The 13005-nt window shown below is 43.2% G+C and overlaps 1 protein-coding gene across 1 annotated transcript in view; it reads right to left on the bottom strand.

Annotated features, from left to right (window-relative positions):
- The window catches only part of THSD7A (thrombospondin type 1 domain containing 7A), a 324043-nt gene that overhangs the window by 133393 nt on the left and 177645 nt on the right, over positions 1-13005 (bottom strand). The window contains exon 3 of the mRNA XM_048510570.1: positions 3092-3923. Within this exon, the coding sequence (XP_048366527.1) occupies positions 3092-3923 (832 nt within the window). The remainder of the gene's footprint in view (positions 1-3091; positions 3924-13005) is intronic.

Raw genomic sequence — 13005 nt, 5'->3', positions numbered from 1 at the left:
TGATAAATTAGGTGAGTGGGCGAAGAAATGGCAAATGCAGTTCAATGTAGCAAAATGTAAAGTGATGCACATAGGGGCAAAAAATCCAAACTTCACATACACGCTACAGGGGTCAGTGCTATCAGTCACAGACCAGGAAAGGGATTTGGGCGTCTTAGTTGATAGTTCCTTGGGAATGTCAACTCAATGCATGGCAGCTGTGAAAAAGGCAAACTCTATGCTGGGGATAATTAGGAAAGGAGTTGATAATAAAACTGCAAGGATTGTCATGCCCTTATATAAAGCAGTGGTGCGACCGCACTTGGAGTACTGTGTTCAGTTCTGGTCGCCACATCTCAAAAAGGATATCGAAGAGATAGAAAAAGTGCAGAGAAGGGCAACGAGGATGATTGAAGGATTGGAGCACCTTCCTTATGAGGAGAGGCTGCAGCGTTTGGGACTCTTTAGTTTGGAGAGGAGACGTCTGAGGGGGGATATGATTGAAGTCTATAAAATTATGCATGGGGTAGAAAACGTTGACAGAGAGAAATTTTTCTCTCTTTCTCACAATACTAGAACCAGGGGGCATTCATTGAAAATGCTGGGCGGAAGAATTAGGACTAATAAAAGGAAACACTTCTTCACGCAACGTGTGATTGGTGTTTGGAATGTGCTGCCACAGGAGGTGGTGATGGCCACTAACCTGGATAGCTTTAAAAGGGGCTTGGACAGATTGATGGAGGAGAAGTCAATCTATGGCTACCAAACTTGATCCTCCTTGATCTCAGATTGCAAATGCCTTAGCAGACCAGGTGCTCAGGAGCAGCAGCAGCAGCAGAAGGCCATTGCTTTCACATCCTGCATGTGAGCTCCCAAAGGCACCTGGTGGGCCACTGCGAGTAGCAGAATGCTGGACTAGATGGACTCTGGTCTGTTCCAGCAGGCTAGTTCTTATGTTCTTATGTTCTAAGTTTAAAATTGAATAGTGTGTGATAGGACAAAGTTTTTATCATCTTAGAGAAATGGTCCACAGGTAAAACTGGAAGGTCTTTTCATTGAGCAGCAGGGAGTCAAAAATATACTTAGTCGCTTGAAGACAGTATTTATAAAGGAGTACTAAATTTAGAGAAAAGAGAAATGGAACAATAAAACAGAGAGGAAGGGCCTTGGGTAGCTTTCTGAATGGCTCTATGTGGCATAGTGGTTAAGAGTGTACTCTAATCTGGAGGAACCGAGGTTTGATTCCCCACTCTGCTGCTTGAGCTGTGGAGGCTTATCTGGGGAATTCAGATTAGCCTGTGCACTCCCACACACGCCAGCTGGGTGTCCTTGGGCTAGTCACAGTTCTTCTGAGCTCTCTCAGCCCCACCTACCTCACAAAGTGTTTGTTGTGAGGGGGGAAGGGAAAGGAGTTTGTAAGCCCCTTTGAGTCTCCTTACAAGAGAGAAACGGGGGATATAAATCCAACTCTCGTTCTTCTTCTATGTTTCATAGTCAGTTTTTCCCACTGCTTTCTTAGCAAATGGGATGCAAAGTGGCCGCCAGCTGTGCAGACTGCCCCCCCCCCCCCATGTCATGTGGATCCACTTTTTGCTTGCCTCCCACTTTCCGGTTCTACCCCTACCAGGGCAACTGGTGTTGTGTGGGCAGAAAAAGCCGGGAGGAGCAAAAAGACCCACAGAAAGCAAAACACACACTTCCTTTCATTTTCTCTGAGAAAAAGGGCAAAAAGTCAAGCTTTTCCATGTTTTGAAAGCCACAGGGCTTCTCTCAGTTGAGGCGCAGTGTGTTCATAAGAGTAAAATCTGTGCATTATGGGGAGACTGCCCCAAAGGTAATAAACACTCACTGCAGAGGGCACCACACATGCAGTGGTGAAGACAAATTTCAGATGAGATGAAGACAAATTTCGAATGAGGGTTAAATCCACTGTACTTCTAAGCAGAGCATAAGTCATGCATTTCTAGGAACCAAACCTTTAAATCCTTCTTGCCCAATGAGCTCCTCTTGAGTTAATGAATCCTCACAAGTTCAGGAGAACAAAAGAAAACATAGTATTCCACCCATCTACAAATGCTTATCCATGGAAATTTAACCGAGGAAGCAAATCCATATGTGTATTCTTTCCTCGATGCATACAGATGTGCTTATTCCTCTTAAACAGATGGTGAAGCCTTTGTTAAGCAGAGTGCACATCACAAGCCTTGGGATCAGAGTAATTGGGTGGTTTTGTAAGTCACCAGCTTATCAGCCACAGTTCCCCAAAAATAAAATAGGAAGGATGGAAAATGAATTATTTGTAAATTTAAACATTTGTGATATGTGTAGGAGATCAGAACAAAAAAGCTTCTGAGATCCACAAGACATACTGGCAAGGTCACAGATATAACAATAGCCAGCAATGTTCACAATTTAAAGACAGAAGAAGGACAGGTAGAACTTCCAGGGACAGACACAGGGGTCATTTCAGAGGATATTAAGATTGGCATGGACCAGTCACCACAATTAATGAAGGATCCAACCCTCCAAAGTGCTACCTGTCAGACCATTCTGGCTTTGCACAGAGCTCACACGATGGCTGAAGGCAGAAGGAGAAATTCTCAAATTGCTCCCTCTGCCTCTTCTAGATGAGTTAGTACCAACAAGAGCTCCTAAAATCTTGAGATTCTGGTTTGCTTTCTCTTGTATATCTCTCTAATAACTTCCCAATTAATACTCAGCGTATTCATGAAGCTGGGCTATCAATATCCTGAACAGCCCCAGGTTTCTCCCACACATTCTGCTTTGATATGCAGGATGCTGAAGGGCATCAATCTTCTTGACAGACATCATGGGTTATGGCTAACAAGATCCAGCATTCTGGGATTGTATGGTCACAGTCTGTACTGTGGTACAGTTTATTTAGCAGGGCTCAGTAAAGAGATAGTATGGTCAGCTCTGGTCATGTCTAAATATAGTACATGGTAAAATTTGACAGAGATGAGCAAGTGGAAAGAAATTGAGTCAAGTCAATACATCAGAATGCACTAGAACATAAATGCCTGGGGCTTTTTTCAATAGGCCCAGCTGCTTAGCAAGAGATAAATGTATGCTTAAACTGAGAAAAAATTACCTCAAGGCAACAGTTTTTCCATTTCTGTGTGTGCACATCACCTGCCTAGTCTGGTATCCAATTTGTATGTCCCAATATTTGTTCTCCTGTCTGTTCTGTCTGTTACGATTCCTCTTCTTCTTAATAAGCTCACGGGCTTCTGGGTCCCTTATTGCTTTCTCTTTGTCCTTTTCTTTTTCTTTGTTCTTTCCACGCTTCCTTGCTTGCCGAATGTGTCGTGAATGGGGCACTGAACACGTACTCCACGGACCCACATTCAGACTGTACATGCTTTCTTCAGCAGCACATGGTGAAGAGCTGCAAACCTGAAACTCAGTCAGGTTAGGACAGACAAAACCCCCAAATTGAGGTGGGGCAACAACATGGCGATAACGGTGCTTCAGCCCTTGTCCACAGGTCTTGGAGCACTCTGACCAAATCGAGAACTCGGTCACAATGCAGTCCTTCTGGCACGGGATGAGGCATCCCTGCTCAAGCTGTGGCTTAGGTTCAAAATATTCACATATTGTGTCCTCCACTATAACCCCATTTGCTTTTTGGACACACACAATGTCTCTTGTCTGAATTCCTTCTTCCCCTCTGACACACTCCGCTGGTTTTTCCACACTCCTTGAGATAACAGGTTGGCATTGATTCCAGCTGCCCAACTGCCAGTCGTACAATTCTTTGTGCCAGTCACAAACTTTGAAGCAGTTCTGCTGGTTGTCAGGCCTCTCGGCCTGCTTGCAGTTTGTAAGCAACGTGGTCCATCCTTCCACATGAGCACACCAGACTGCACGTGTCTGTATGCCTCCTGGGCCACATTCATCTCCCATGCATCTACCCCATGGACCTAGGAAAAACAAGAAAAAAGAAGAAGCTGAAATGACTGACATCCCCGTAATCACTTCTTCATTAAGACACAAACAGAACAATGTAATGGGTAACATTTGATGCTTCCCAGAATCTCTGTATTACTAATGGGGGGAAATCTATATTTTATTTCTTACACTAGCAACCAATGCAATAGTACGAAGTCATGGTTTTAGCCATCTGTTTTCTCCTCTTTCTGTGAATGAGGAATACATTTCATTTTGGCTTCTTTAATGATGAATATATAAAATATTTGTACTCCTGGCACTCACTGAGGATCAATTATGCTGTAATAATAAACTGTCTTTTGCAGCCAAATTTCAAGATGACCGTTGCAATTTCAACTTTTGTCTGTCTCCATTTTATAGGTGGGATTTTTGTACTCTTCTTCTTTTGAACGTAGCAGAAAAAGAGTGCCACAACCTACCTATAAGATAAACACAAACCAACATTGAAATTACAAGGTCCCTCATGAAATTTTACCTTGGTAGGGTTGCCATACTGCCTGATTGGCTGAGCTGTACACCCTGTGCCTGTTTGGTAGGCTTACCGGAAACTTGCTAAAGGTGAGCAAACTCCTGGAACTCTTTCTAATGTCTGCCAGTCCTCACTTTGTCAGTGAGCAGAAGCAGGCCAGCAAAATTGGAGGGTGGGTGTGATGATGCCACTATCAGTGAGACCCGGAAGCACCAGCATCACCCTGGAATGATGCTCCAGTACTTGCCCAGAAACTTTACAGTTTCTCTGTTAGTGCTAGAGGATCATCCTATTGTGATGCCAGTGATTCCAGGTCACACTGAAAAGTAACATCATTACTCCCTGATAAAGATTACTGCCCAGCAGCAAGTACCCGCTTTCCTCCATTTCTCACTGGGTGCCTGGAAACTCCACTTTTGGCCCAATAGCTGACCTGGATTCCAAGCTTTCATTTTAAGAAAAGCAAGTCTCTGGGACCTCTAGATAAGAAGGCAGCAAAATGTGAATGCAGTTTTCTGTTTAATTTATGCAGTGAATATAGGATCATTTCTTCTTCCTTTTTTCAGCCTATGGGCTAGATTCCAGGGTCCATCAGTGCTTTCTGTTGATGAACCTTCCAGGTTTCCCCTACCAACAGTAGCCATTTTGGGCACCAAGAAAGAAGGGGTTGAAAACGCAAACAGTGCTGCAAAAATAACCAGTCTGAGAAACACTGACCTAAATGACCACCCACATATATAGACAGCATGTGGCATGCTCCTGTTCAGTCTTATGGGGATTTGATATTATGCATCCTGAATTTATGGAAGCAACCACAAAGAGTTTAAATGGATTGTTCAGCTGAACAGACATTCAAAATATGCAGACACCTTGATGTGTTTCCAAATAATGTTTCCACTGATTGCTAGTCACTAAAGCTATGCCATCTCAGATCCCACTGCTGGCTATGTGTAACAGAGATGATGTGATTGTTAAAGATTCATAATACTAAAGCTTGCTGGGATTTATCCAGTGAAGCACTTCAAGATTAAAATGGCTTCAGTCAGGGGGGAAAAAGCCCGCAAACAGAAGTATATGTCAGCTGGGTTTACCATGCTATTTACTTGAAAGCCATGCATAGAACACCTGTGTGGAAAGTAAATTCTGGGTATATATAATTTTCTGTCTATATTCAAGATTCTCAGAAAACCATCAGATAAAGATAGCAAGACATACACAGTATTAAGGTTCCCAATTTTGTTTATTTCTTCTTCTTTGTGTAGTGAAGCCTAGATTTCTGCCTTCGTCTAATTTTATAGCTTTCCAAAAAAAAGATGGAAACCTACCACACCATCTTAACAACTAACTTTGTCTATCCAATGAGGTCCCCTTCTTTTCGTCTGTTTTTTCAGTCTGTCCAGTCCCTGTACTTGAGGCAAGTCTTTTTAATGTTGGAGCAACTATCATTGAATTGAACTGCTATTGCTCACATACATTCATGTATACCTCTAATCTCTCTAAGGAGCTAGACTGTTCTGACCCTGACCTGGATTACCTAGGCTAACCAGATCTCAGATCTCATATGCATCATAGTCGGCCGTGGTTAGTGTGTCGGCCCTGGTTAGTACTTGGACAAGAGACAACCAAAGAATACCAAGGTTGCTATGCAGAGGAAGGCAACAGCAAACCACCTCTGTTAGTCTCTTGCCTTGAAAATACTACTGTGTTGCCATGTCAGCTGCAACTTGATGGCACTTTCCGTACATATTTATCTGTCTAGTCTCAAGACAGAATCTCTGGAATAACAGAATGGGTACACTAATTCAGTAGCTTGAGAAATGTAGACTGAATCACAGTACTATTGTGCACTGGTGCAGCGAGAGGGGCAAAGGTCCAAGTGCTTGAGCCCCAGGCATCACTTGGAATGGTCATGTGGGGAGTGCACTTGGCTGGCCACCCACCTCCCTTCCCCTGCCAGTAGTGAGCCTCCTGGAACCAGGGCAACATGCTAGGCTGCAGAGGGTCCTTCCCTGGGGCCAGCAGGCCAGGGAGGTAGCCAGAGTCCAACGCTCATACTGAGTAAGGGAGGGAGGGCACACTCTGTTGGCTTGGGGAGGTGTGCAGGGTGCAGCCCAGCACAGGAGGCAAGTGAGGCAAGGCATTCCAGACAGCACTTGCTGCTGTTCCTTGGGGAAGTCACTGCTTACTGGGCAGGGGAAGTGCTGGTGAATGGGTCCTGGGGGAGTGGGGAGGGAAATCCTTTGGCATACCCCTGGGTTGCAAGAGCAGCTCTCCCAGCTTCCCTCCTGGCTGGGTTCTTTCTCTCCATCTTTCTCTCCTTATATCTCTCGTCTTCCTTCAAGCCTTTCTTTTCTCTCTTTTCATCTCTCTCTCTTTTCATCTCTCTCACCATCTTAACCCCTTTTTCTTTCTCCCTTTCCTCCCATCTTTCCTAGAACATCATAACATTGTTATCAATATTATTATATTTCAAGAGTGCAAAAGAAAGTTCCTCCCCCACACACTCCCTTAGTCTTAACAGGTTTTTCTTTTCCAACAATGAAGAATTGTGAGAACTGGGACGGGGGGGTGGGGGGTGGGTTGGGGGGAACGGGAGAAAAATTATTACAGGGAGATTATCAGTAATTGAAAAGATTCCTTGGATTAGTGATGTCTACTGTAGAGATGGTCTTTTATTTTATGCCTATGATGCATATGAATGAAGACACACGTGTGAAGATATTTCAGAGAATACAGGATCTTGCTTTGATACAGTTATCTTAAAAATGGGTGTCTGATGTTTGGGGGGGGGCACACTTTTAGTTCTTCCCTTGGGCATCATTTTCTGTAGCTACACCCCGGTTGTTGCAATGTTTCTTACTGAGATGCATGCTGAATCACATGGATTTGAACAATAGTACTATTTTTATATTGTATGGAAGACAGGTTTCCACTTTCTAGCCTAGCCTATACAGCAAGTGTGTATCTTGTTGTGAAACAGGGGCCCATATTCTGCCAGTAGCTCCCACATTATTAAAAACATGCAGAATCATGCGGACAAAAACTGTTTTTATGTCTGTTTGGACTGCTGGTTGTTGATGGAGTGTGAGATTTAGTCTCTTTGTGATGTTGCTGCAGTTTTGAAGCAAAAACTACACCAGAGTACTCTTCAGAAGAGGCACTGTAGTAGAACATTTTGCTTAAAGATTCCAAAACCTTAAGTATTACATCCTTGATAGCAATGCCAGCTGGCAGAGATAGATTCAGCACATGAAAACTCCTGTGCTGTTTTCAGCAGATTAAGTTTGAATTAGAGTTTCCAAGGTTTAGCTAGATAGCCAGCGAAGTAAATGTATGTTTTAAGCGCAAATACATTCCAGCAAGATTACCCTAGCTTATCTCTAACCAGACTTCCACAAATGACATGATCACTGCTGTATTTATTTTACTCTATGTATATTTACATTTCATACAGACAGACTGTATTGGGGAAAAGACTACATAGAGTTTTACTCAAAAACCCTACCCAAATTTACAGGAAGCAAATAAAATGCATAAAATGAGTATGCGGGAGGATTTAATCACCGCTGAGCACAATGTACGCTCCTCCATCTTCTATGCTGCAAGCTTCGGACTTATCACATCACCACACCTTGCATATTGTATGTCCAATTAACTAGAGCTTTTTTTAACAGATCAGACTGTGGCTAGTTTGGATGAAGTCTAGATGAAGGCCTATTTGCCTTGGTATTCCAGAGTCCTAAAGAAATCCCACACTCAAAAGGGACAGTATGGCATAACTAACATCATTCTTGATGGCCAGGAACTTGTTAGCCCCCAAATCAATCTGCTCTTGCAACAGCAAACTTCAAGCAAAGAAAATTACATTATTATTATAGCATAATTTAAGACCTGAAGCAAAGTAAATGAGAAAAAATGCTTTCAAATACAGAGTTGGAAAAGGTGATAAATGACAGCATAATTTAATCTGTATCTTATTGCTGTGAGCGCATATTAAATCCAAAGCTAGGTTTCTAACATTCCCATAAAACAAACCATAAACACAGCACTTATAACTTGCTTTTCGTAAAGCCTTTTACAAGTTGCTGAGTTGAGGCAGGAATTTTATAGGATCCAAAGAACTAAGTAGCAACAGGGGAAAGACAAAAATTTTGTCTTTTTATTTTAGCACAAAGATGTAAACAGCTCCAGCGCAACTAGCTGAGTTGGATATTATTGCAACAATTCATCCCCTTCACCAGACTCATGTGCCACATGGGCACACATCCTGTCCTGCTCTTTTGTAAGCAGCCGGACCCCTCCTCCCACTAAGGGTGCCATAAAAGCATGAGGACCAAAGACTGGAATAAGAGCAAGATGCTCCTTCATACAAAATGGATGTATCACAGTTTTAGGATCCCCTTTCTGTGTCAAGTCTGGGCAGGAAGGCAGTTAGTAGCTAAACTTTTCCCCTGGCCCTAAATTGTGCCTGTCTTGACAATGGAGCTAGTTAATCTCTATTGAGACACCCTCAAAAGATTTTATCAGTGTTCTGAACTGACTGTCCTGTCTGCACCCATCCCAGCAATCAACTGATATGAATAATCCAGGCATGCTATTGGGTCCTGACAACTCATCAAGCCTCTCTAATCTTATTGTTGGAACCCCAGAAAAGCAATCAATACTTTGTCTCTGGTTTTCCTGCCAGCTTGACTCATACTGCCTAAGGAACCATTCTGTGATATAAATATTGGTCCTTTGGCCCATTCATAGTAAGTGCGGTCTAGATCTGTTCACACACACACACACACACACACACACCACTTGCATGTAGGCTCTTTTCTTAGCTCCTAGAAATGCCCGCCATTCTCCTCATTAGCTCCACTTTCACTAGCAAGACTGGTAACTTTTCATCCCTGAGACCCTATCCAACTTCCACCCATTTTCCTTTTAGTGAGACTTTGTATGTTTTGCAAATGTGTGCTCATTGCTTAAAATATATTCCAGCATGGTGAAGTGGTTAAGAGTGGCGGACTATATACTGGAGAATTGGGTTTGATTCCCCGCTCCTTTACATGAGTGAGGAGATCGGGTAAATGTAAAGGAGTGAGATTCACATACTTGGATCTGATTTCCTTGAATCTGAGACAGTGAAGTAATTGGTGGGCCAGAGATTCAACTGAGCCAGCGTTACATGGGCACAATCTTTTAGCCTTTTCTTGCTTATTAAATCTGCCATGTAACAAGGCAGAAGGCATAACATTAAACCTGGCGAGCATTATGGCTCTCCTTTGAACAGGGTTTATTAAGCAATACAGGTAGTGTGCCAAGTGGCCCCGTTCAAATGGGAGAGAAAAATAAAGGGGGGAGCATGTTTTCTTGGCTGCGGTGATTAGGGTAGAGAACTCTCTATCCAATAGTTGACCTTTTAATTTCCTATAAGCTTCTGAATAGGACAAAGGGCAAAGTGAATCCAAAGTGATCTCCCCGATTTATTTAGATTACACTACTTGTTGGACAACCCTGATCCTTCTCTCTGTATGATAGTGGCAGACTTTCTCCTGGAAATTACTAAATGCCAGTAATTTCCTTCGTCCTAACATGTATATCCTGCATTGTATATGCTTTTTAATCTGTTTTTATTATTGTTGTACTGCTGTCTATGCCAATAAAGGCTTGCTTCTAAACTTTACATGAGTGACGAACTCTTATCTGATGAATTGGATTTATTTCCCTGCTCATACACATGAAGCCTGCTGGTTGATCCTGGGCTTGTCATGGTTCTTCAGAACTCTCTCAGCCCCCGCTGCCTCACAAGGTGTCTGCTGCAAGGAGAGGAAGGGAAAGGAGTTTGTAAGTCACCTTGTAAACCTCTCCTTACAGGAGAGAAACGCAAGGTATAACTCCAAACTTAGACTTGCCCTAATGCCGAAACAGCTGGATGGATCGCCCCCAAATTTTCACATGACGTCACTCCCTGTTGCGGGCAGGTAATTGGACCTTCAAATTGCCAAAAGTCCATACCTGAGCCAGGTAAAACGTCTTTTTCCTGGCACACCAGGCCATGAAGCTGGCTGTTTAACTGTCACCCTTAAATGCAGCTTGTCTGTGGCCTGAGGGCTTGGTATGAGGGCTTAGAATGTTCGTGCAGATGGGCAGAGATGATCAATGAAAACAGTAAATAGGTAATACTGTTAGGTAATACGAGAGGAAGTGAAACACACACACACTTTGCTGTGTGAGACGTCAGGTGGGGTTCCCCCCTGCACACAAATGCAGGTAACTTTCACTCTCTGTGCCTTACCCAATACTACCACACAACACACATACTCTCATACACATCCACTTCATCCTCACACACCTCACTCTGCCCTCCCTCACATCCAACCACCACTTACCCACTTCCTCACCCACATTCGCCACAGCTCTCTTTTGCTAAAAGCAAGCTGGAGTTTGCCTTTTTCTTCTAAGAAAATCCACGGGGTGGGGGCAAACCAACACTACTGGCTCCGCTTCTTTTGCATGTGGCCATTTAAATCCCAGGGAGCTGGCCTTGATCTGAGCGCCTCACCACCCTTCCTCTGCTGCCTGACAGGGATAGCCTGCTTGCCCCAGTTCTGCCTTACCCAAGCCAGGACTGTGAGTGTCAACCAGCCTCGTGGACAGCGGGATTCACACTCTGGACAGTTCCATTGTGGAATGGAAAGGGTTACCTTATACTAAAAACCAAGACAGCACCATATAATATTGTGAATTGAAAAGGGAAAGAGGGATTCCATTTGACCACCCCAAAAGAAGGAGAAGGAGAAGGAGAAGGAGAAGGAGAAGGAGAAGGAGAAGGAGAAGGAGAAGGAGAAGGAGAAGGAGAAGGAGAAGAAAGTAGTAGTAGTAGTAGTAGTAGTAGTAGTAGTAGTAGTTTGGATTTATATCCCCCTTTTCTCTCCTGTAGGAGACTCAAAGGGGCTTACAACCTCCTTGCCCTTCTCCCCTCACAACAAACCCCCTGTGAGGTGGGTGGAGCTGAGAGAGCTCCGAAAAGCTGTGACTAGCTGAAGGTCACACAGCTGGTGTGTGTGGGAGTGCACGGGCTAATTTGAATTCCCCAGATAAGCCTCCACAACTCAAGCTGCAGAGCTGGGAATCAAACCCGGTTCCTCCAGATCAGAGTGCACCTGCTCTTAGCCACTACGCCACTGCTGCTCCCAAAAGGCTATGCTGGGGATCATTGGACATCTGTGTGGATTGCGGACTGTGATGAGAAGGACAATTGCCACAGCAACGCGTGGCCGGGCCCCACTAGTTATTAATAAAATGTAATTTGTTAATTCTACAACTGCCTGCTCATTTCATGGTTTTTACCCAGGATTATCCTGGTATATACAGGTTATTGATCCCAGTTATTCCCTCATGCTCTGTCTTCACAGCTCATTCCCCCAATTAATGAGGCAACTGTCTACCTCGGGCAGCATTTTTGCCTGGTGAACCATGGGATTTTTGCTAGAGGAAATGGTTGTCACACAAAAAGGCTGTCTGGCAAACAAAGCCCTCCTCTGTGGCATTGTTTGGCACTTCAACTTCAGAAAGAACAGCTGAAATTATCATTAAATTGAGTTTAAATTGATCTATGCTTTCTTAAGTGCTGGAAAGAGCACTGCTGGTCTTCAAATTTGAAATACAGCGCACAAATGAGGGAAATGCAGAGACGGTGTGATGATGGAGAGTTTTGCACAAAAAGTTTCCTCTGAATATTTGAAAGATTTTATTTACTGTACCAAGTATATAGAATAAACAGTATGACCTATGACTACATCTGGAAAACTACCAGTTTTAAAGACAACCCACCTAAGGAAGTTTCAGGTGGGTAGCCATGTTAGTCTGCAATAGAAGAGCAAGATTTGAGTCCAGTAGCACCTTAAAGTCTGACAAGATTTCCAGTCTGCATGCTTTCAAGAATCAAAATTTCTGTACCTGACGAACAGCTTCGATTCACGAAAGCTTATATTCTGGAAATTGTGTTGGTCTTTAAGGTGCTACTGGACTCAAATCCTGCTCATCTAAGCAAAGTATAAATCCAAGCAAAAGAAGGGTTAGCCTACAGCAAATCCAAAGTTAATGGGAAGGCCTATTAGCTCTTCTGTGCTCAAGTCACTCTTGACAATTCACCAAAGTTGCTGCTTTGTTGGTGTATATTTTGAAAAGGTGTTCATTCTTACTGCCTGAATCATAATTAAACTTCAGCTGACATTACCGTGTAATTCTTGCCAGCAATAACTAGGAACTACATATATCCTTCAGCCATCCAAGATGCCACAGAACAACCCAACAATAATAAAAACACCAGATAATGTTCAAGTATAAGTTCTTGGTATAGCTATCTTGAACAGAAGAAAACAAAATGCATTTAACAAATGTTGGTAATAAACCTGGCTTTAGACAACCTAAGTTTGAAAAAGAGATTTGAGAAGAAAAGGTGTGCTCAGTTATGAGTTACAGTGGGGAACCCTTAAAGCTGTTCCTCTTGCATATTGTTATTCAGTTTTGGTTGTGTAGTTCCATTCTTGTTTATGCTTTAAAATGGCCTGAGAACTCCACTGCCCCTGGTTTTT

Source organism: Sphaerodactylus townsendi, linkage group LG11, assembly GCF_021028975.2.
Source record: "Sphaerodactylus townsendi isolate TG3544 linkage group LG11, MPM_Stown_v2.3, whole genome shotgun sequence".
In the NCBI taxonomy this organism is placed as follows: Eukaryota; Metazoa; Chordata; class Lepidosauria; order Squamata; family Sphaerodactylidae; genus Sphaerodactylus; species Sphaerodactylus townsendi.
This window is presented reverse-complemented; position numbering and strand designations above follow the sequence as displayed.